At 37.9% G+C, this 21,324-nt stretch overlaps 1 protein-coding gene across 1 annotated transcript in view; it reads left to right on the top strand.

Moving 5' to 3' along the window:
* MACROD2 (mono-ADP ribosylhydrolase 2) overlaps positions 1 to 21,324 on the top strand; it is a 1,989,594-nt gene that overhangs the window by 68,776 nt on the left and 1,899,494 nt on the right. The window contains exon 3 of the mRNA XM_027118154.1: positions 16,844 to 16,951. Coding sequence (XP_026973955.1) covers positions 16,844 to 16,951 — 108 coding nt within the window. The remainder of the gene's footprint in view (positions 1 to 16,843; positions 16,952 to 21,324) is intronic.

The raw sequence follows: 21,324 nt of genomic DNA, 5'->3' as shown, positions 1-21,324 counted from the left end.
TCATCCTTAGTTTATAGGAATGCCAGAGATTTCTGTGCATTAATTTTGTATCCTGCTACTTTACCAAATTCGTTGATTAGCTCTAGTAGTTTTCTGGTAGCATCTTTAGGATTCTCTATGTATAGTATCATGTCATCTGCAAACAGTGACAGCTTTACTTCTTCTTTTCCGATTTGGATTCCTTTTATTTCCTTTTCTTCTCTGATTGCTGTGGCTAAAACTTCCAAAACTATGTTGAATAAGAGTGGTGAGAGTGGGCAACCTTGTCTTGTTCCTGATCTTAGTGGAAATGCTTTCAGTTTTTCACCATTGAGGACGATGTTGGCTGTGGGTTTGTCATATATGGCCTTTATTATGTTGAGGAAAGTTCCCTCTATGCCTACTTTCTGCAGGGTTTTTATCATAAATGGGTGTTGAATTTTGTCAAAAGCTTTCTCTGCATCTATTGAGATGATCATATGGTTTTTATTCTTCAATTTGTTAATATGGTGTATCACGTTGATTGATTTGCGTATATTGAAGAATCCTTGCATACCTGGAATAAACCCCACTTGATCATGGTGTATGATCCGTTTAATGTGCTGTTGGATTCTGTTTGCTAGTATTTTGTTGAGGATCTTTGCATCTATGTTCATCAGTGATATTGGCCTGTAGTTTTCTTTCTTTGTGACATCCTTGTCTGGTTTTGGTATCAGGGTGATGGTGGCCTCGTAGAATGAGTTTGGGAGTGTTCCTCCCTCTGCTATATTTTGGAAGAGTCTGAGAAGGATAGGTGTTAACTCTTCTCTAAATGTTTGATAGAATTCGCCTGTGAAGCCATCTGGTCCTGGGCTTTTGCTTGTTGGAAGATTTTTAATCACAGTTTTAATTTCAGTGCTTGTGATCGGTCTGTTCATATTTTCTATTTCTTCCTGATTCAGTCTTGGCAGGTTGTGCCTTTCTAAGAATTTGTCCATTTCTTCCAGGTTGTCCATTTTATTGGCATAGAGTTGCTTGTAGTAATCTCTCATGATCTTTTGTATTTCTGCAGTGTCAGTTGTTACTTCTCCTTTTTCATTTCTAATTCTATTGATTTGAGTCTTCTCCCTTTTTTTCTTGATGAGTCTGGCTAATGGTTTATCAATTTTGTTTATCCTTTCAAAGAACCAGCTTTTAGTTTTATTGATCTTTGCTATCGTTTCCTTCATTTCTTTTTCATTTATTTCTGATCTGATTTTTATGATTTCTTTCCTTCTGCTAACTTTGGGGTTTTTTTGTTCTTCTTTCTCTAATTGCTTTAGGTGCAAGGTTAGGTTGTTATTCGAGATGTTTCCTGTTTCTTAAGGTAGGATTGTATTGCTATAAACTTCCCTCTTAGAACTGCTTTTGCTGCATCCCATAGATTTTGAGTCGTCGTGTCTCCATTGTCATTTGTTTCTAGGTATTTTTTGATTTCTTCTTTGATTTCTTCAGTGATCACTTCGTTATTAAGTAGTGTATTGTTTAGCCTCCATGTGTTTGTATTTTTTACAGATCTTTTCCTGTAATTGATATCGAGTCTCATAGCGTTGTGGTCGGAAAAGATACTTGATACAATTTTAATTTTCTTAAATTTACCAAGGCCTGATTTGTGACCCAAGATATGATCTATCCTGGAGAATGTTCCATGAGCACTTGAGAAAAATGTGTATTCTGTTGTTTTTGGATGGAATGTCCTATAAATATCAGTTAAGTCCATCTCGTTTAATGTATCATTTAAAGCTTGTGTTTCCTTATTTATTTTCATTTTGGATGATCTCTCCATTGGCGAAAGTGGGGTGTTAAAGTCCCCTACTATGAATGTGTTACTGTCGATTTCCCCTTTTATGGCTGTTAGTATTTGCCTTATGTATTGAGGTGCTCCTATGTTGGGTGCATAAATATTTACAATTGTTATATCTTCTTCTTGGATCGATCCCTTGATCATTATGTAGTGTCCTTCTTTGTCTCTTCTAATAGTCTTTGTTTTAAAGTCTATTTAGTCTGATATGAGAATTGCTACTCCAGCTTTCTTTTGGGTTCCATTTGCATGAAATACCTTTTTCCATCCCCTTACTTTCAGTCTGTATGTGTCTCTAGGTCTGAAGTGGGTCTCTTGTAGACAGCAAATATATGCGTCTTGTTTTTGTATCCATTCAGCCAATCTGTGTCTTTTGGTGGGAGCATTTAGTCCATTTACATTTAAGGTAATTATCGATATGTGTGTTCCTATTACCATTTTCTTAATTGTTTTGGGTTCGTTATTGTAGGTCTTTTCCTTCTTTTGTGTTTCTTGCCTAGAGAAGTTCCTTTAGCAGTTGTTGTAGAGCTGGTTTGGTGGTGCTGAACTCTCTCAGTTTTTGCTTGTCTGTAAAGGTTTTAATTTCTCCATCAAATCTGAATGAGATCCTTGCTGGGTAGAGTAATCTTGGTTGCAGGTTTTTCTCCTTCAACACTTTCAATATGTCCTGCCACTCCCTTCTGGCTTGCAGAGTTTCTGCTGAAAGATCAGCTGTTAACCTTATGGGGGTTCCCTTGTGTGTTATTTGTTGTTTTTCCCTTGCTGCTTTTAATATGTTTTCTTTGTATTTAATTTTTGACAGTTTGATTAATATGTGTCTTGGCGTATTTCTCCTTGGATTTATCCTGTATGGGACTCTCTGTGCTTCCTGGACTTGATTAACTATTTCCTTTCCCATATTAGGGAAGTTTTCAACTATAATCTCTTCAAATATATTCTCAGTCCATTTCTTTTTCTCTTCTTCTTCTGGAACCCCTATAATTCGAATGTTGGTGCATTTAATGTTGTCCCAGAGGTCTCTGAGACTGTCCTCAGTTCTTTTCATTCTTTTTTCTTTATTCTGCTCTGCAGTAGTTATTTCCACTATTTTATCTTCCAGGTCACTTATCCATTCTTCTGCCTCAGTTATTCTGCTATTGATCCCATCTAGAGTATTTTTCATTTCATTTCTTGTGTTGTTCATCATTGTTTGTTTCATCTTTAGTTCTAGGTCATTGTTAACTGATTCTTGCATTTTGTCTATTCTATTTCCAAGATTTTGGATCATCTTTACTATCATTATTCTGAATTCTTTTTCAGGTAGACTGCCTATTTCCTCTTCATTTGTTAGGTCTGGTGGGTTTTTATCTTGCTCCTTTATCTGCTGTGTGTTTTTCTGTCTTTTCATTTTGCTTATCTTACTGTGTTTGGGGTCTCCTTTTTGCAGGCTGAAGGTTCGTAGTTCCTGGTTTTTTTTGTGTCTGTCCCCAGTGGCTAAGGTTGGTTCAGTGGGTTGTGTAGGCTTCCTGGTGGAGGGGACTAGTGCCTGTGTTGTGGTGGATGAGGCTGGATCTTGTCTTTCTGGTGGGCAGGTCCACATCTGGTGGTGTGTTTTGGGGTGTCTGTAGACTTATTATGATTTTGGGCAGCCTCTCTGCTAATGGGTGGGGTTGTGTTCCTGTCTTGCTAGTTGTTTGGCATAGGATGTCCAGCACTGTAGCTTGCTGGTCGTTGAGTGAAGCTGGGTGCTGGCGTTGAGATGGAGATCTCTGGGAGATTTTTGGTGTTTGATATTATGTGCAGCTGGGAGGCCTCTTGTGGACCAGTGTCCTGAAGTTGGCTCTCCCACCTCAGAGGCACAGCACTGACTCCTGGCTGCAGCACCAAGAGCCTTTCATCCACAGGGCTCCTTAATTTGGGATGATTCGTTGTCTATTCATGTATTCCACAGATGCAGGGTACATCAAGTTGATTGTGGAGCTTTAATCCGCTGCTTCTGAGGCTGCTGGGAGAGATTTCCCCTTCTCTTCTTTGTTCTCACAGTTCCCAGGGGCTCAGCTTTGGATTTGGCCCCGCCTGTGCGTGTCGGTCGCCGGAGGGTGTCTGTTCTTTGCTGAGACAGGATGGGGTTAAAGGAGCGGCTGATTCGGAGGCTCTGGCTCACTCAGGCCGGGGGGTAGGGAGGGTCACGGAGTGTGGGGCGGGCCTGCGGCGGCAGAGGCCGGCATGACGTTGCTAGCCTGAGGTGCGCCGTGCGTTCTCCCGGGGGAGTTGTCCCTGGATCCCGGGACCCTGGCAGTGGCGGGATGCACAGGCTCCCCGGAAGGGGGTGTGGATAGTGACCTGTGTTCACACACAGGCTTCTTGGTGGCGGCAGCAGCGGCCTTAGCGTCTCATGTCTGTCTCTGGGCTCCGCACTTTTAGCCACGGCTCGCGCCCGTCTCTGGAGCTCTCTTAAGCAGCGTTCTTAATCTCCTCTCCTTGTGCACCAGTAAACAAAGAGGGAAGAAAAAGTCTCTTGCCTCTTCGGCAGGTCCAGACTTTTCCCCAGACTCCCTCCCGGCTAGCCGCGGTGCACTAACGCCCTGCAGGCTGTGTTCACGCCGCCAACCTCAGTCGTCTCCCGGCGCTCTGACAGAAGCCGGAGCCTCAGCTCCCAGCCCCGCCCGCCCCTGCGGGCGAGCAGACAAGCCTCTCGGCTGGTGAGTTCCGGTCGGCCCGATCCTCTGCGCTGGAATCTCTCCGCTTTGCCCTCCGCACCCCTGTTGCTGTGCTCTCCGCGGCTCCCAAGCTCCCCCACTTCGCCACCCGAAGTCTCCGCCCGCGAAGGGGCTTCCTAGTGTGTGGACACTTTTCCTCCTTCACAGCTCTCTCCCGCTGGTGCAGGACCCGTCCCTATCCTTTTGTCTCTGTTTAGTTTTTTCTTTTGCCCTAACCAGGTACGTGGGGGATTCCTTGCCTTTTGGGAGGTCTGAGGTCTTCTGCCAGCGTTCAGTAGGTGCTCCGTAGGAGTTGTTCCATGCGTAGATGTATTTCTGGTGTATCTGTGGGGAGGAAGGTGATCTCCGCGTCTTACTCTTCCGCCATCTTCCCGGAAGTCTCCCTCATGTTCTTTTTTTTTCATGCCATTTCAGGATTTTCTATTTTGAATAGATTTTTAATAGTTACCTTGGATTTATAGTCATTAATCTTTTGAAGCTCTCCTGCAGAAATCTCACGCCCAAATGCCTGTGGGAGACAGCCAGGTAAGTAACTGGGTGAGGCCAACTTAGTTTAGGTATAAACAGATATACTGTAAATTGTAAACTGGAAAGCAAAGGATGCCTGTCAAAGGGTGTAGCTTCTACTCCCACATCATGTGAGGATGTGAGATCAGTATTTCCAGGTCTCCTGATTTTTCAACAGAACTAGGAAATCTAAGTTTTAATGTGAAATCTCCTGACTTTGAATGCTAAAATTTAATTGAATGCTAAAATTGAAATGCAGTTTAAAAAGCAAAAACAGTGATACTGTTTAAGCCGAAGAAAATCTTATCTTTGGGCTAAATTCAAGAAAAAGCTGTCAATTTGTGACTTCTTTAATGGATCCCAAACAGCCACCATCCAAGGCCTTCCACCATCTGGTTTAAACCTGAATAGTTCTGATCTCATCTGCCACTACCCCCAGTTTGTGGTGCTTTCCATATTCTCATCATGGATGAATCTTTACTTTTCCTCAAGGCAAACTCTATTTTCTGCCTCTTTGACTTAGGAATGCCCTTCCTCTTTTCACTCTCATCCCATCCTACTGTCCTCTGGTATTCTTCCTGATCCTTTAAAACTCAGCTTGGATATCTCCACTCAAATAAAAGTTCGTTGAATATTCTGTTTGAACCTTGAAGTACTTTAAGTCTTTCTCATGGCATTTATAGTACTATTCCCTGTATTGAAGTTATTTGTGTATGCTTTATTATTTTGCTAGAGGATGGAGTTCACAGCTTGGCTGGACTTTATATTTCCTACATTAGTTAGCATGGCTAGCATGCCTGGATTCCTGCCTCCCTGCTCAAGTGAGGTCTCACTCAAATATGAGCGCTTTATCTAATGGTTTCCTTGACTTTCCCTGACAGGGTTAGTTTGGAGTCCCAGGACTGAAAAGAAAGGGAATTTGTTGCTGAGAATTTCATCCATGGAAGCTCTGTGGAAGTTGGAAATAGGAAGAGAGGTGGGGGGTTAAATGTTGGCCCAATTAAAGAAGTGAGCTGTTAAGTTGGAAGGGCAAAACAGGCAGGAATCTGGAATAGTGGCAAGATGATTGTTAGCCTGACATGGTCAGATAGGATATGGAGGTGTGCAGATCAGCAGGCTGGCTGGTTTCAAGATAGAATCTCAGAAACACAGCCTGCATCCCTGGGGTTCCTCTAGTTCTCACGTTGTATATTCTTAAAGCCTTGTAATGAACCCAAAGATATTTTTCTGATCATCTTGATTATAAATTTAATTTAAATGCTGATTTCTATAGAAATTTGCTTGAGCTTTCTTTTTTTTTTTCTTTTGTGGCATGGTCTCCTACTAACTTTTTTGTTTTATTTTTAGAGAGAGGGAATATTAATTTGAATTTGTATATACAGAGCTGGATTAAAACCAAGCTGATTTTAACTGGCATCCTCAGAATGAAAGAGGTCAACTGGCAATAGGGCCCTTGTTATGAGATCACCAGCCAACTTATTGGCACCCTTGGTGGCTTTTTTGTTATCATGCCCATGGGTGCTAAAATATAGAGGATGTTAATATGAGGGAACATAAGAATTCGAAGTGTTCTAGGCACTTCATGTGAATATCTCCTAGTATCTTAGTCTTCTGAGCAGTCAGAGGACCCAGTGATGGTCTGTTAGCTGTATATCAAATGGTCTTTAGGTAATTTGGCAGTTCCAGAGGAAAAGTGATGAGACAGTTTTGTTCAATACATTTTAAAAGTTTGAAATGTAAAATATACCTATGATTTTTATGAAAATTATATTATATTATCAATATTATAGTCTTAAGGGTTATGCTTTTAAAACAAGGGGAATGTTGGTCAGTTTATCTTAATTAAGATTCGGTTAACAAAGTTTGTTTCTCTAAGGTATTTTAATGTTATTAGTGAGTTAATGTATATTTGATTAAATTTGCTTTTGTTGTTACTATAGCATTGCATTATATTCCTACATAAAAATGGGTCAGTATCTCTAAAGTGGTTTATTTATGCCTAAAAAAGAGGTGAAATAGTAACATAAATGCCAGAACTCAGAATAAGGTCATAAATTTAAATAGTAAACTGAATCCCAGTACAAATAGAGTAGGTGTTGGGAAAAATGAATCAGCAAGTTTGATGATTTTGCATAAATAAACGAAAAAGAGAAAGTACAAATAAAATGCATGATTAATATGTGCAAATTTGATTTTATTATGTGGTTCTCCAATGCCTCGTGTGTTGTATGTTATGAAATTTTGTAAATTGTAGCAAGAAATCATTGAGGCCCTTGTATTATTTGCAAAGTATGGTAACCACTTCAATAAACATTATTATTCTTTTTTTCTAGGGCAGAAGTAAATAATGCTTTTTGGGGGGAGTGAAATTGATGCATTTTGCAACTAAAGGGAGAGACAGGATCTAAATAACAGATACCTCATTCAGAGTTGGATGCATTATAATAAAATAGGTAAATGAGAGTCTGCCTAGCTTGTTGGTAAAGAGCATGGGCTACCTGGGCTCAAATCCCAGGTTTGTACTTACCAGCTGTGTGTACTTGGTCCATCGACCTCCTTTTTGTATGCCTCAGCTTCCTTATCTACATGGAGAGAATAGTGGTAATATGTACTACATAGGTTTGTTATGAGGATTATAGGCAGTAATATTTGTAAGCATTAGAACAGCAGCTGGCACATAGTAAATGCTATACAAGTATTAGTTAAGTAAATAAACTAGAATTAAATGAAAATGTCTATTAGAGGGAAATGTTTTTATAAAGATGAGATTATGACTCATACAAATATAAATTGAATATTTATCAACAATTTTATTTAACTCTGGTTCAAAGGAGAATTTAAAGAACCACACGTATATACACAGTAAGGAACTCTGAAATGAATTTACAAATAAATGCAAATTGTCCATAGGAAAGTATCAGTTACATTCAAGGGAACATAATTTATTTGCATTTCCACAGACAAGAATCATTTGCATTATTATCTGTTTTCTACAATTTACAGAACTATAAAATAGCTCAAAGACAAGGAAAGGTAGAGATCATTTGAGATGTAGAGATCATTGGCGATCCAGTACCTGGTGGTGATCTCCACTGAGCCAGAGCCCCAGGTGACTGTCAGCTGAAGCACAGTAGGGACAGATTTTTAACCTTAAGATTCTAAGTATACTCTCTGAAGCTGGGTTAGAGGTCCAGGCTTCTTTGTTTAAAAGGTGCTTATTGGGTTGGAAATCTTTCTTCCTGGCTCTTTATTTCAAGCAGAGATTCACTCCTGGGCTGGAAAGGCTTTTCCTGGCTCTTTGTAAGGCCTCTCTGTTCTCTCTCTTTATTTGATCTGCTTCTCCCATGGGGGCTTCTCAGTTCACTGAAACCCCTCCCTGCACTTGAGCCCCTGAGGACTATATGCTCTGCCATCACTGTCTACTTCCTTTCTTGCTGGCATGACTTTACTAAGGATAATTTGGAACTTCATTGGCTTCTTTGGGAAACAAGATTTCCTCAGACTGGATCCTCTAAGACCTCTCCCTTCTGGTCCTTCTTCCTCCTCTTAGACCTTGGATTTTCCCTTCAGTTCCATTTAAATCCTTTGATATATCCCTCTTCAAAACCCCTATCTTCTTCATCCCTCCTCTCCTGCTGCCAGACTTTTCCCTTCCTACTTAAGCTCCTCAGCTCATATAGTCACTTGAACTTTAGGCCCCCTGCTCCCAACTGGGGACTCTCAAGGAACTCAGGGGCCCCTGAAAGCTACTACTTGAGGCTCAAAAGGAAGAAAAGGTGATTGAAAACAGACTGGATGTTTTGTCCACTCAGAAAAGCTTTGGGGACAGCCAGGCAGCTGCTTGATGTCTCCTGTCAGTTTCTCACCTAAAGTTTAGTCCACAGCCTCAATAAGATTACATATCAGGGCAAATGAAAAATCTTGAAAGTCTCCTCCACAAATATCAGTAAAAAGCGTTAGCCCTCGTACTGAACAGGTAACCTTAACTTGCTCCTTCTGCCAGAAACAAAATTTGGATAACAATATCAAGGGGAGCAAAGACCAGAGTATATTACTATATTTACCTAACTCATGGCTAAAATTTTAGTGTGAAAGCTATAAGGTCTCTGTTTGCATCTGTCTGTATGTATGTTTACGTACATATGCATTTATGTGTATATGATATTTTTCTACTTTCGGATGGTGTTACCAAATTCATAAAATCCCATGAAGGAGCTCTATGCAAATTAGCTTAGAGATAAATTAGCATTATATAAGTTAAATATTCCTAAAACTCCCAGAAATATAGAAACTAACCCAAAAACTTTTCAAGTTTACATTACTTGGGTAAACCTCTGGTAAATAAGACTAGTTTAATATTGTTGGTTTAAAAAAACAGGTATGTCTTCTGAGTTATCAGCAGTTAAGTATAATACGAGCATACATTTTTGTTGTACTTGGGTTTACTAGTCAAATAAGCTTATGTTATATCTACTAGATGTTTAAGATTATAAATATTATAAATTCAACCCAAGACCAAATATACAAGTAAAGATGTAGTAAAAATGAATTGCTTGTTATCCATGACTTCTTGTATATCAAGTGTAGCAGTAAAAGAAAATCCACGTGTTTAACTTTTTTAGGTTTTTGCTTTTGCAAACTTGCCTAACATGCATGTGCTGTAAAAATAGTTAACAGAGAGATAACTTGAGATGATGGTGAGCTTTGTTTTATGTCATATGTCTGCATAAAAATAGTTTCCAAAATCTTTTAAGTACCTTGTAACCCTAGACTTATGTTAAATTAAGTATAGATATTCATTATAAAAATCTAGGTTATTTCTAAGTAAAATAAACTACTGAAATACTAATTACTGAACATAACTTTGTTTATATAAGTTGGCTTCTTTATTTTAATGTGATATAGAGAAGCTAAATGTATTTGAATCTGTTAATAAATGTCCTTTTGCCATATAAAAACACGTCTCTAGAAATTGAAAGATGGTAAATGTATAAAATTTGCTAGCCTGCTACAGAATGCTGGCATGTGACAATTTGCAATTTTCTACTTCTTAGTCTTCTCTGTAAAATAAAAATTAGTTAAAAATTATAATTAATGTATATAAATGAAACTACTAAAAATAATAAACAATAAGAGAAACAACTCTTTATGCAAGGTTTGTGAGGAATGAAGGATTTTTGTTGTTGTTTTTAAGCAAAAAGAGAGTCATTTTATTCTAAATTGAGATCACTGCTTATTTCAGAACGAGAAAGAGAAAAAATATAGGAGAAAACCTGAATGGATATAGAGTTATAGAAGGTTTGCAAAAGAGCTAATCTGTGATCAAATTAGCTAAGATTGAATGAATTTATTTGTTTTTTGTTTTTGTTTTTAAATGAGCCCAATAATGTACTGATGCAAAACTAGAGTTGGGTTTTTTCTCTCTGTTAAAGTAATGAAGTTTTCTTGGATTATTAGTCTGATCTTAATAAGAGATCATAAAAGGATTTTCTTTATCTTTTAAGTAATCTACTTAGGAACAAAGATTCTATGTCTTATCAAAATAATTTCCTGTGCTTTATGTTGTTTTTATTATGTTCCCCAAATCAAATCCTAAATGAAATCTTGAACTCTAACTGAGATAGATATCTCCCAGAGGGTTCCTGGAAAATCTCAAAGGATTTGTTTTTTCACCTTGTAAAGAAGGGAAGGTAAAAAAATAATTTGGTTTAAGGGGGCTTCCCTGGAGGTCCAGTGGTTAAGACTTCGCCTTCCAATGCAGGGGGTGTGGGTTCGATCCCTGGTCAGGGAGCTAAGATCCCACATGCCTCACAGCCAAAAAACCAAAACATAAAACAGAAGCAATATTGTAACAAATTCAATAAAGATTTTAGGGCTTCCCTGGTGGCGCAGTGGTTGAGAGTCCGCCTGCTGATGCAGGGGACGCGGGTTCGTGCCCCGGTCTGGGAGGATCCCACGTGCCGCGGAGTGGCTGGGCCCCTGAACCATGGCCGCTGGGCCTGCGCGTCCGGAGCCTGTGCTCTGCAACGGGAGAGGCCGCGGCAGTGAGAGGCCCACGTACCAAAAAAAAAAAAAAAAAAATCTTAAAAAATTTTGATTTATTTGATATATTACATTACATGGGAAACATTGTCCAAAAAGAAATGATGCTTAACCTTCCCATGCTTATATTTGTGTGGGTAAAAATTTTTACTATATATATTTCAGAAATTGTATGAAGTTCATAGAAATTTGCCAGTATCCTTTTTATCCATCTTATGTCCTGGTATAATTTTGTCAGTTATAATTCGAGTTATTTAAACATTGTATGTCATAGAAATAACCAGATTCCCTTATTAGTTATATCATTTTTATAATAAACTCTCTTCAGATCTTTATCATTCACAGATAATTTTTATTTTACTCTGATTCTTCCCTGAAAGCTCTTGCAGTCAGCTACAGGCAAGAGTGCTTTATCTTCAACAAAAAGTGACTATTTCAGAGATCCATGGAAAGGACTATGGCAAGTACTCTAGGGTATAGGCTTCTAAAGACATTATTGCTTAAATAACTTTGAGACTGTACTGCTGGACCAAGTAAGGATTTCCAGAACTAATGGAGAAGCTGACTGGTTTAAACAAAACAAAACAAAACAAAAAAAATGCTAACCCAAGATCAAGCAGAACAAAAATCCATTACATGAAGAAGAAAAAAAAGAATATACTATAAAAAAATGTTTAGTAGAACAGAATAGAGAATTCAGAAAGAGATCTCAGTATATAAGATTACTTAATATAGTTGTTGTTTTAATGGAATAAAGAAAGTATGTGGATTTTTTGTTGTTGTTGTTGTTCCAACACATTAAATAACGCTGGGGGAAAGAAACAAATCAGTTACATGGGACTGAATGAACTAATGATGAAGAATGATTATGATTTTTGTGGTTATTGATAAGGAACAATACTGGTTCTTTAATGTTTTATTTAAGGAACACCTTTTTATCTTTTCTCAAGCTCTCTGTAACTCATGACAATTTAGTTAATTATACTTTTGTAAACAGAAATGAAACATTTAGCTTTTCTCCCTACCTGATCTCTCTAGAATTCAGAAACTCTATTGAGTATTCTTATTTTCATGGCAGTGACTTTATTTGTATAGGTTCAATAAGAATCTGTCTTCCTTGTAACAGGACATAATTGGAAAAATTAGTTGTATAGACTTTGGTTGGAATGTCATATTTGTGAATGATAATCTCAAAGATATAGAATCTCATGTTATCAGATAGTTTTAAGGAACTAAGATTTGCATTATAGAGCCAATGCTTACAAAGCCCTTTTGGAGAAACCAGTCTGGTACCTGGTTTATAGAGTTCCCAGCCTTACAGATGAGTAAGGAAGGTCACTTCCTATCAAGCCCAGGAACCTTAGGATATTCTTGGAACCTTGAGAAGAGAGGAATTTACCCAAATGTGTAGGTATTACAGGCTAAATCTGGTGGTGAGTTCTTGAATGTGCTTCCTAGCCTTGAGAGGCTTTGAAAAGTCTAATTTGAGATTCTTTATGAAAAGTTCCAGCAAAGCAAACTTGAAAGGCCTAAGTGGTCAGTGACCGTTCTTGCTGCATTTATGTAAATAATCAGACCAAATCTAATGAGACCAGACTTATTTTGTAAACAAGAAAAAAATGGGGTGGGGGGGTGACTGTAGAGAGACATTTTAGGTTTCAGTGGAAAACTGTAGTGCACCCTTTTGGGTTATTAAATTCCAGTCTTGCTCATTGTCTTGCACATATTGTCAATTTTCTAGTTTCCTCCAGTATCTGGCTACAGCTCTCCAAAATGTTTCCAATTTTTCTCCCCTCCTCCTTATTTGGCCTCATTGAGATCTAAAACTGCCCCTTTCTTGAAGCCCTGAAAGCTGAAGCTGGATGACCTGTTATAAACTTCAAAGAAATCACCACAACAGATCATGTATGTACAACTTTCATGCTTGCTATTGTGTGGGCCATTCAGAAAGTTTGCTGGAACACCTGATGCGATCACCAAGGACATTGAGACTGCGAATGATGCTTCAAGCCCAACATGTAGATATCTTCTCAACTGTCTGCCCTCTGGACTCAGAAACTAGTTTTATAGTGTGCTCCAACCATTGATCTTTGTTTTTCTTTTTTTTTTCATGGGAATTTCCCTCATTAAATGCCTGACTGCTTGCACCAGAAGTCCTCTACTACCAAGTCTCAACCAATGGTTCAGCTGGTCCTTAAAGGACAAAAGGCAACCTAATGAGAAATGGACTTACATTGTTCAAAGGAAGGAAGTCTCTCTTTCCTCAAATAAGAGCAGGGACTGACAAAGACTCTCTCCCTTAACTAAACTTTAGTCAGGTTCCACCAAACCCTTTTTTCAACTAGGCCCCATCCTTGCCAGACCTGCATTGTCCAATTTTAGCAAGAATCCTGCTAAATCAATTTAGAGAGAATTTCTCATCCTTGCTATCTGGTCACTCTCCATATCTAATAAAATTCTGCATCCCCCCTCATACCCTAGGTGATATCTGACCACCCTGGCTTGCCTTCAGCAAGAATTGTGTGTTTAACCAAAATCTTCCCTCACCCCCAAAGTTTTCTCTTAGTAATTTTCCTTCCACTGATCCCCACTCTGCTCCTTGGTTATAAATCCTCACTTGTCCTTGCTGTATTGGTAACTGAGCCCAGTTCTGTATTGAGATCTCTTTTCCCTTATTGTGGTAGTTCCGGAAAAAAACTTTTTTTTTTTACAATATCAATAGGATACAATCTGGAAAAACAATTACTATCACATATGCACACTGACAGATATTTTAACTTTCAGCTGGATAAAGCCACTGATGTACAAAATGTGAATCAGTGCTTTGTGTACATATAGAATGTCTGTGAGGGAGCAGTGCTTGACAGTTTTCTGTCCTATTTATCACTGAAAACCCAGGATATGGGAAAAGACACTTTGGGATCAGTGCTGGTGGAACACAGTTGTGTGAAAAGGAAGGTGATACGTTGCTATTCAAGTAAAAGATGTGGCCTGTAATGATAATTTACATTGTTATATTTACAGAGAACACTTGGTGGTCAAAAATATGCCATTTGGTTTTGGTTTATTGTTGGAGGAAATACTGATAATTTTTAATACTATCAAATTGTAGTTTTTGAGTACATTTATGCCTTTTTGATATACTATGTGAGGAGTTGGACAGCAGGTAGGTATAAATCTGGCTCTGAGGAAAAAAGATGCTCATGTGAATTTTTAAAATGAAAGAGAGATAAAGATATTTCTTCATGATGCTAATAATTCTAATAAGACCATTTTGAGTAACTTACTTGAATGACATGTCATAGCAATATATTTATTTAATATGTTGAATTGTCTGAACCTTTAGGCTCAAAATGTCCCATTTTTAAAGTTTGAAGTTGAGAGATTATGATTTGTTTTAAGAAAACTGAACTGTGATATAAATGGTTTAAACTTTGATGCTTTCTAATACAATTCTTTAACAAGTTCTTTACTTTTGGAAAAAAATACATGATTTGTTGCCACATATGTTTAAAAGTCTTACATGACTATAAATGCAATATTACATACATAATGCTTCATAAGAAAATGAAGAAATACTTTTTAGAACTAAACGCAACTAGAGGATAGATCAGGAATCGATTTACTCTGTCTCCCAAGTTGAAACAGTCAATCTTTCTGCTTTCATTTGTGATATATTTATCAATTTAATGCCTGATGGAGTTTTTTTTTTTTTTTTTTTTTTTTTTTTTTTCTGTGGTACGCGGTCCTCTCACTGTTGTGGCCTCTCCCGTTGCGGAGCACAGGCTCCGGACGTGCAGGCTCAGCGGCCATGGCTCACGGGCCTTGCCGCTCCGCGGCATGTGGGATCTTCCCAGACCCGGGCACGAACGCGTGTCCCCTGCATCGGCAGGCTGACTCTCAACCACTGCGCCACCAGGGAAGCCCCGATGGAGTTTTAAAACTCATCATCAGTGAGAAGTCTTTATAATTTCTAGGTTTACAGTAGTCCAAATATCCAGAATTTTCTGACAAAGCCACCAAATATTTATTATCATCCAACAATCTTTAATTGGGAATCAGGACTTTCTAATTTGGTAAAAGTAGTAAGAATAGAAATTGATTGGTCATGGAACTCAAGGTCTTCTTGCTCAAAGCCTTTGTCATTGGACCAGGCATTGACAGATAGTAAGAGCACAAACAAAATACGATCTCTTTCACTGATAGGGAATAATAGTAATAATAAATGTTGAAAATATTTAAAAACTATTGTGGTATTTCAGTATGGATGCTGAAATAATATTTGTCACCTCTGTAAAACCTTTGTAAAAAAAGGGGCATGTTTGTTGAGAGCTTACTCTGGACCAAACATTATTCTAAGTGTAATGAACTCATGTTAACTGTAAAGGAGCCAGTAATTTATGAACTGAGGCATGGCGAAAATATATAACTTATCCAAGGTCACCCAGTTGTTAATTGGCAGAACCAAGAATTGAATAGTTAGTCTGGTGGTAAAGCCTGAACTCTTAGTCTTTACCTGACTCAGGGAAACAGCACTCTAGGAGTCCCTGAGGTGGTCAAGTCAGCTGTAAGTGTTTTCTATTTTGAGGTCTTCTAAAGTCTTTCTCTACTCTTTTAATGTACAATTCTCCCACATTATTCTTCTACTTATTATTATTACTACTACTGCTACTACCACCAATGAATAATTGATTAGAATCCTTTAAGGAGAAAAGTGATTGCAAAGAAGGGGATGCTTTGGAGGCAGAGAGAGGAAAGATCACTTTTATGGCCTCAGGTCATTTCCTTCATCTTGGCCATTTTTTTCTTTGGTTATCGGGGCCGAAGACAATTTAAGCGTCTTGTAACCTATCACCTCAAATCCCCTACATACCTCATTATTGCAAGCTCATTTGACAGTGTCTTTGTGAATCAATAGCATTACCTTCCTCCTTGAAAGATTTGCATAGATCATGAGTTTAAAATTTTTAAATCATCTTTCCTAAAGTTATATTAAAAAGCTTTTCATGTATAGCATTTAATGTATTTTAAAACATTGATTTTATATAACTTCGTTGAATATATTTTAACATTATTATATGTTAAAGAATACATGAAAATTCAGATTTTAATACTCCTCAAAAACATTAAAAAATATGTCAGGTTTTAGAAGATAATGTTTTGACTTGTTTTAAATATACCAGCTTTCTGGCTGTTGTGTGCAGGACAGAGCTTTTTCTCTTTTCAATCTAGCAGCGCCCTCTAGAGTGAAAGGTTTATAGAATTTGATAAAGGAGCAGTTTCACACTTTCAAATGTGCTTGATCCATACCATTATGAGGGACAGCTTATTACTTAGAAGTAGCAAAGAACTGAACCTAAATTTTTTTTTTCTTAGTAAATATTCTTTTCAAGGATGCATTTTAGGTAATTAGAACAAAATAGAAGTAAGCTCATTCATTGTAAAAATTTATTTTGTCTTGGTAGTTACACATCTTTTTCTCATCTTCTTGTGAAACCAGTGGTACATAATTATATCTTAAAATTGATATTTTTATAATATTAATAGTAAACATTGAACTTTTTGTTGACCTATATAACATGCCTAAATTTATTGAATGCCTATTATGTATGTGATACTGCATTTGCATTGGGGAATACACAATAAATAGAGAATAAGTCACACCCCTGGTACTTATACATTTATTTCCACTGTCTAATGTATCCGAGTGTGACCCATATTGGCTCTTGTATTAAAATTGTCTTTATTAAATTAAATAAGAATATTACTATTAATATATATTCCTTCTTTATTACAGAAGAAAATACTCAGGAAACATCACAGGTGAAGAAAAGTTTGAGTGAAGAAGTTTCTCTCTATAGAGGTGACATCACATTGCTAGAGGTAGATGCTATAGTCAATGCTGGTGAGTAGTTGATTTTTTGTGATGTATTTGTTATACTGTTACCCTAAAGCTGGGTTCGAGTCTTGGTGGGTGTCAGGCCAAAAGACACAACCAAGCCAAAGATTGGGAGAAGGAAGGACTTATTACTTGCAACAAGTAAGGAGAACACCAGGGATCTTTTCCAAAGCAGTGTCTCGCAGAACAGCAAAATTGGGGAAGTTTTAAGCTGAGGGTACTTGCGTACTCATGAAGGGACTTGAGTGGTGTATGTGTATTCATGAAGAGGCTTGAGCAGAGGAGAATTCAGCATAGAATTGGGGCAAAGGTCAACAGAGTCAAAGCTTTAGTTGATTGAAGTCAGAAAAGGTCGTCATCATCATTCCATCCTCCACCTTGATGGGGGCCTTAGTTCCTGCAGAACTCATACAGATTATTACATATATCTCTTGAGGAGGAGGTAGGACTCTGTTTTATCGCTGAACTATTGTTTCTTGACTGCTTTTCCTTTGTTCTTGCATTCTTTCACTTCCCTTAAAATCATTAATTACTGAGACCTGTTCAAAGGCAAGCATTGTGGCCAGGCTTAGATCACAAAATGACTTAGGCCAAAAATGGCCTCTCTTACGTCAAGAAAGCCATGCCTGGTTCTCTTTCTCTGGGGACCCCCTGCCCTATCTGCTTATAATATGAGTATTTATTATTGAAAACTATTTTTTCATAAATAGGAATAGAGGTATTTTAGAAAAAAATATCCCTTCAGGAATAGAAATATCACGTATTTACCTTCATTAAAAACATTGAAGGTTTATTTTGTGTATGTGATACAGTTAACGTGCTAACTCTACACGGTATCCATGCTAAGTTGAAACTAGGGTACCGGACCACTGGAAAAGTGACATTGTTGGCAGAAAGTTCTTCAGAAAGAACTTTAGCAGCTGTATTATAGTTGGTTTAATGCTTGAGTTAATAGTTGGCCAACATAGAAACAAGTTCATCAAACTTTTTCTTCTTTTGACTTTGTAAAGAGATGATTGATCTACAGAAGACAAAAGTAAAATATAAAGAAATTATTTCCACAATTTCCAAACCTCAGTTGGTTGGTTTCAACTTTTCATGCTTGTTTTTAATGCTTTATTTTAATTATTTTAGTAACTAATGATCTTAAGTAATTTTTGTTTTCAAACATTGGTAGAATAACAGAGTTAACTTATGTTTAATTTTAGTTTATTTTATGGTGGTCTGTATATTCTATATATTATGTGGGTGTATGTCAAGAAATACATAATAGTTGTGATTCTATAAAAATAAATATCAATAATAAGAGGATATTTAATTATTTCAGTTTGTGTTTTGTAAAGTTAGGCTCTTTGCAAGTTGAAAGTGTCAAAAACAAATCTAGACTTAGGTAAAAAGAAGAGGCTTTATTCAAAAAGATTATTATAATAAGGGGTCGAGGGTTATCTCAATAGGAAGAGGAGGAATATTGCAGTAGGAAGAACCACTTTGACCATGAGATCTATAAGCATCTCAGTTCAAGCAGAAAAGGGCTTTTCTTTTTCAGGGAGAAGTGAACAGGCTGGAAAGAATTGGATGTGGGGCAGTGGGATGAGAGGGTGGCATGACTGGACAGTTGATCAGGGAATGTTTTTCCTTGAGGCTAGCTGATTATTGGGAGGGAGTCTTTAAAGAGGGGTTGCTCACCTTCTATTGCTCAAGGGTGGTCCAAAGTTCAGGGGCTTGGAGGAAGGAGAGAAGCCTGAATAAATTTAGGTCAAGTCCAGTTAAGAGGCATTGATCGACCAGAATGGTCAATGGGGACAAATAGTTCAGCTAATCATTTATCAGATAAACAATGGGAATTTGGAGTGTCTGTGTCTTGGTCTTGTCATAGGTTACAAGGGGTCATCGTGAGTTTTATCTAAGTTACATGAGGAGGAGTGGTTCTTTGCAGTAAGCTGTTTCCAGGAACACAAAGGGGGTGAGGGGTAATTTCTTGACAGTCTTTGCTTTCCAGGAGTACAGAATTCAGATGAAGTTCAACGTTGTCTCAGGTTTCCCTCTGGTGATTGAGTAAATTCACAAAAGATAGTAGGCCTTGGTAGGTGAACGGACAGGTCTCACGGAGAAGTGGAGCACTGTTCAGGATATAGCATAGTGTTGGCCAGCAGGAAGTGTGGAAGCCTGCTCAGCCTGTTCCTCTCTCGGAAGTGACTGTCGGTTGCTATGTGCTGTATCTGCTTTTCCGTGATTAGAGCTCAGTTTTTCTCTTTCTCTTCTTCTAATGCCTTTGTATTTCCTTCCTCCTCTGGGACCTCTGTAAAATGTAAACTCTTCATGAGAGAGCATGTGTCTGGGTCATTTAATCTGCACCCAATGTGAATCACTCCTTTTGGATACAATTCCATCCTCAGATCACCTCGTTCCTACAAGTCTCCCTTATATCTGGTCTCTATGGGCTGTTCATTTGTGGCTCTGGGTAAACAAGATGCTTTCTGTGATACGAGGGGCCTCTGGAGAAGACAGGCCCTTGGAAAGAGTCTCATCAACTCCTTTCCAGTACAGAGGTTTCATCAGATACTCTCGTAGTTAGTAAGTCATCAATGATTTATTTATTTATTATTTATTTTTGGCTGTGCCACATGGCATGCAGGATCCTAGTTCGGCAGCCAGGGACCAAACCCGCACCCCCTGCAGTGGAAGTGCAGCGTCTTAACCACTGGACCACTAGGGAAGTTCCTATCAATGATTTATTTAGGAAGTTCCTGAAGTCTATAAACATATGAACTTTAATTTAAAACAATTAAAATTAATTAAAAACTATATATACATCACCAGCCTTCCTCTGTATTCTTGTAATTTCCAGCCATTGATCCCAGTTCTGCCCTACGGAGTATAATCAATGACATTTATTTCCTTCTTAAATACCTTAAGACCATTCTCATGGGTTTTCTCTTTCTTGTTATTAACATAACATTGAGTTTGCCATGTTAGCATACTTCATAATATCAGTAATTATGGTTTCTCCTGAATTTTGTTAGCTGTATACCTGTTTATCTCCTCACTGCGGCTACAGACTAGTGTCTTTTTCACTTTTTGTGTCATCTCCCTAAGCAATGTCTTGTCCTTATGTTCTTAATAAACACCTGATACTATGTATTTATTAAATTGAAATATATGCAGTTGGATTTGTAGCACCCATAGCACATTCAGCACTGGGGACTTGACACAGTGAACACAATTTTGGCTCTGATTTTAAAAAAACGATTTATTTGATATTTTTCTGATCAATCAATAAAAATAATTTGGGGGGTAACTTTTAGCGAAATAAAATAAAATGGTGCTAAACAGGAAAACATCACTAACAGGAAAACATCCCATCACTATTTTGATTCTTTGTCCTTGCCTGTATGTGTAATTTTTCGTAGCTGTCACTTAGTGTACAGGGGTTTGATGAATTTATATAAAGGCAGGCAGCAACTTCCAAAAACCATTTGGCACCTTTAGCTTACTTCTCTGGCTGAGATAATTATAATTTGGCCATGTTCTACATCTCACAAGGACAACCTCATCAGGAAGTACTCAGGTAGATGGAAAAGAGATTCCAAATATACAGTGTAATGACTCTATTTTACAGCTTTCTGCGGTGCCGCTTGTTTGCCTGGTGTGTCGGGAGAGGAACAGCTGTTAACCTTTCAGGTGAACAAGGCAACATGGCAGTCAACTCCAGAGCTGCCTCTAGTGAGAGGGGAATGAGAGGCAATGTGCCCAGTCAAGGTGCCAAAGCAGCCCAGTCATCACTTTCTATCACTTGTAAAGCTCTCTTTCCATGTCCATATTGGACATGGGAACACCTGGTCTTAGTTGCTATTAATGAAATTATTTGATATTTAAAATTTTTTCCCAATAAAGTACTTTTTGAACTTTCTTAGAGTTCTTTAAATGTGACCCAGGATGAGCCTCCTATATATTATATTCTTCTCTGTAGGAAATAATGCATATTTTGTATATTTTAATAAAATAGATTTTGTAGGCAGTAGGGTACATAGGGAAGTAACACAAATTTTAGATTCAGGCAGACCAGGTTCCAATTCAGACTCTCGTACCCAGGGCCATTTTTTTGTTTAAACTTTTTATATTGAAATAATTATAGGCAATTGCAAAAATAGTACAAAGAGTCTTGTGTAAGTCCTGTAGCTATAGTACAATATCAAAACCAGGTAATTGGCATTGGTGCATTGCTATTAACTAGCCTATTGACCTTATTCAAGTTTCAACATTTTTTAACCGGCGTTCGTGTGTTGTGTGTGTGTGTGTGTAGTTCTATGCAAGTTTATGCCGTGTATAGATGCTTGTAACCACCACCACCACCACGATCGAGAACTGTTCTATTATCA

The sequence above is a fragment of the Aethalodelphis obliquidens genome, unplaced genomic scaffold (genome assembly GCF_003676395.1).
Source record: "Aethalodelphis obliquidens isolate GAN/ISIS:26980383/991018 unplaced genomic scaffold, ASM367639v1 scaffold18, whole genome shotgun sequence".
NCBI lineage: Eukaryota > Metazoa > Chordata > Mammalia > Artiodactyla > Delphinidae > Aethalodelphis > Aethalodelphis obliquidens.
The sequence above is the reverse complement of the archived record's forward strand: the minus strand, read 5'-3'. Positions and strand labels throughout refer to the sequence as shown.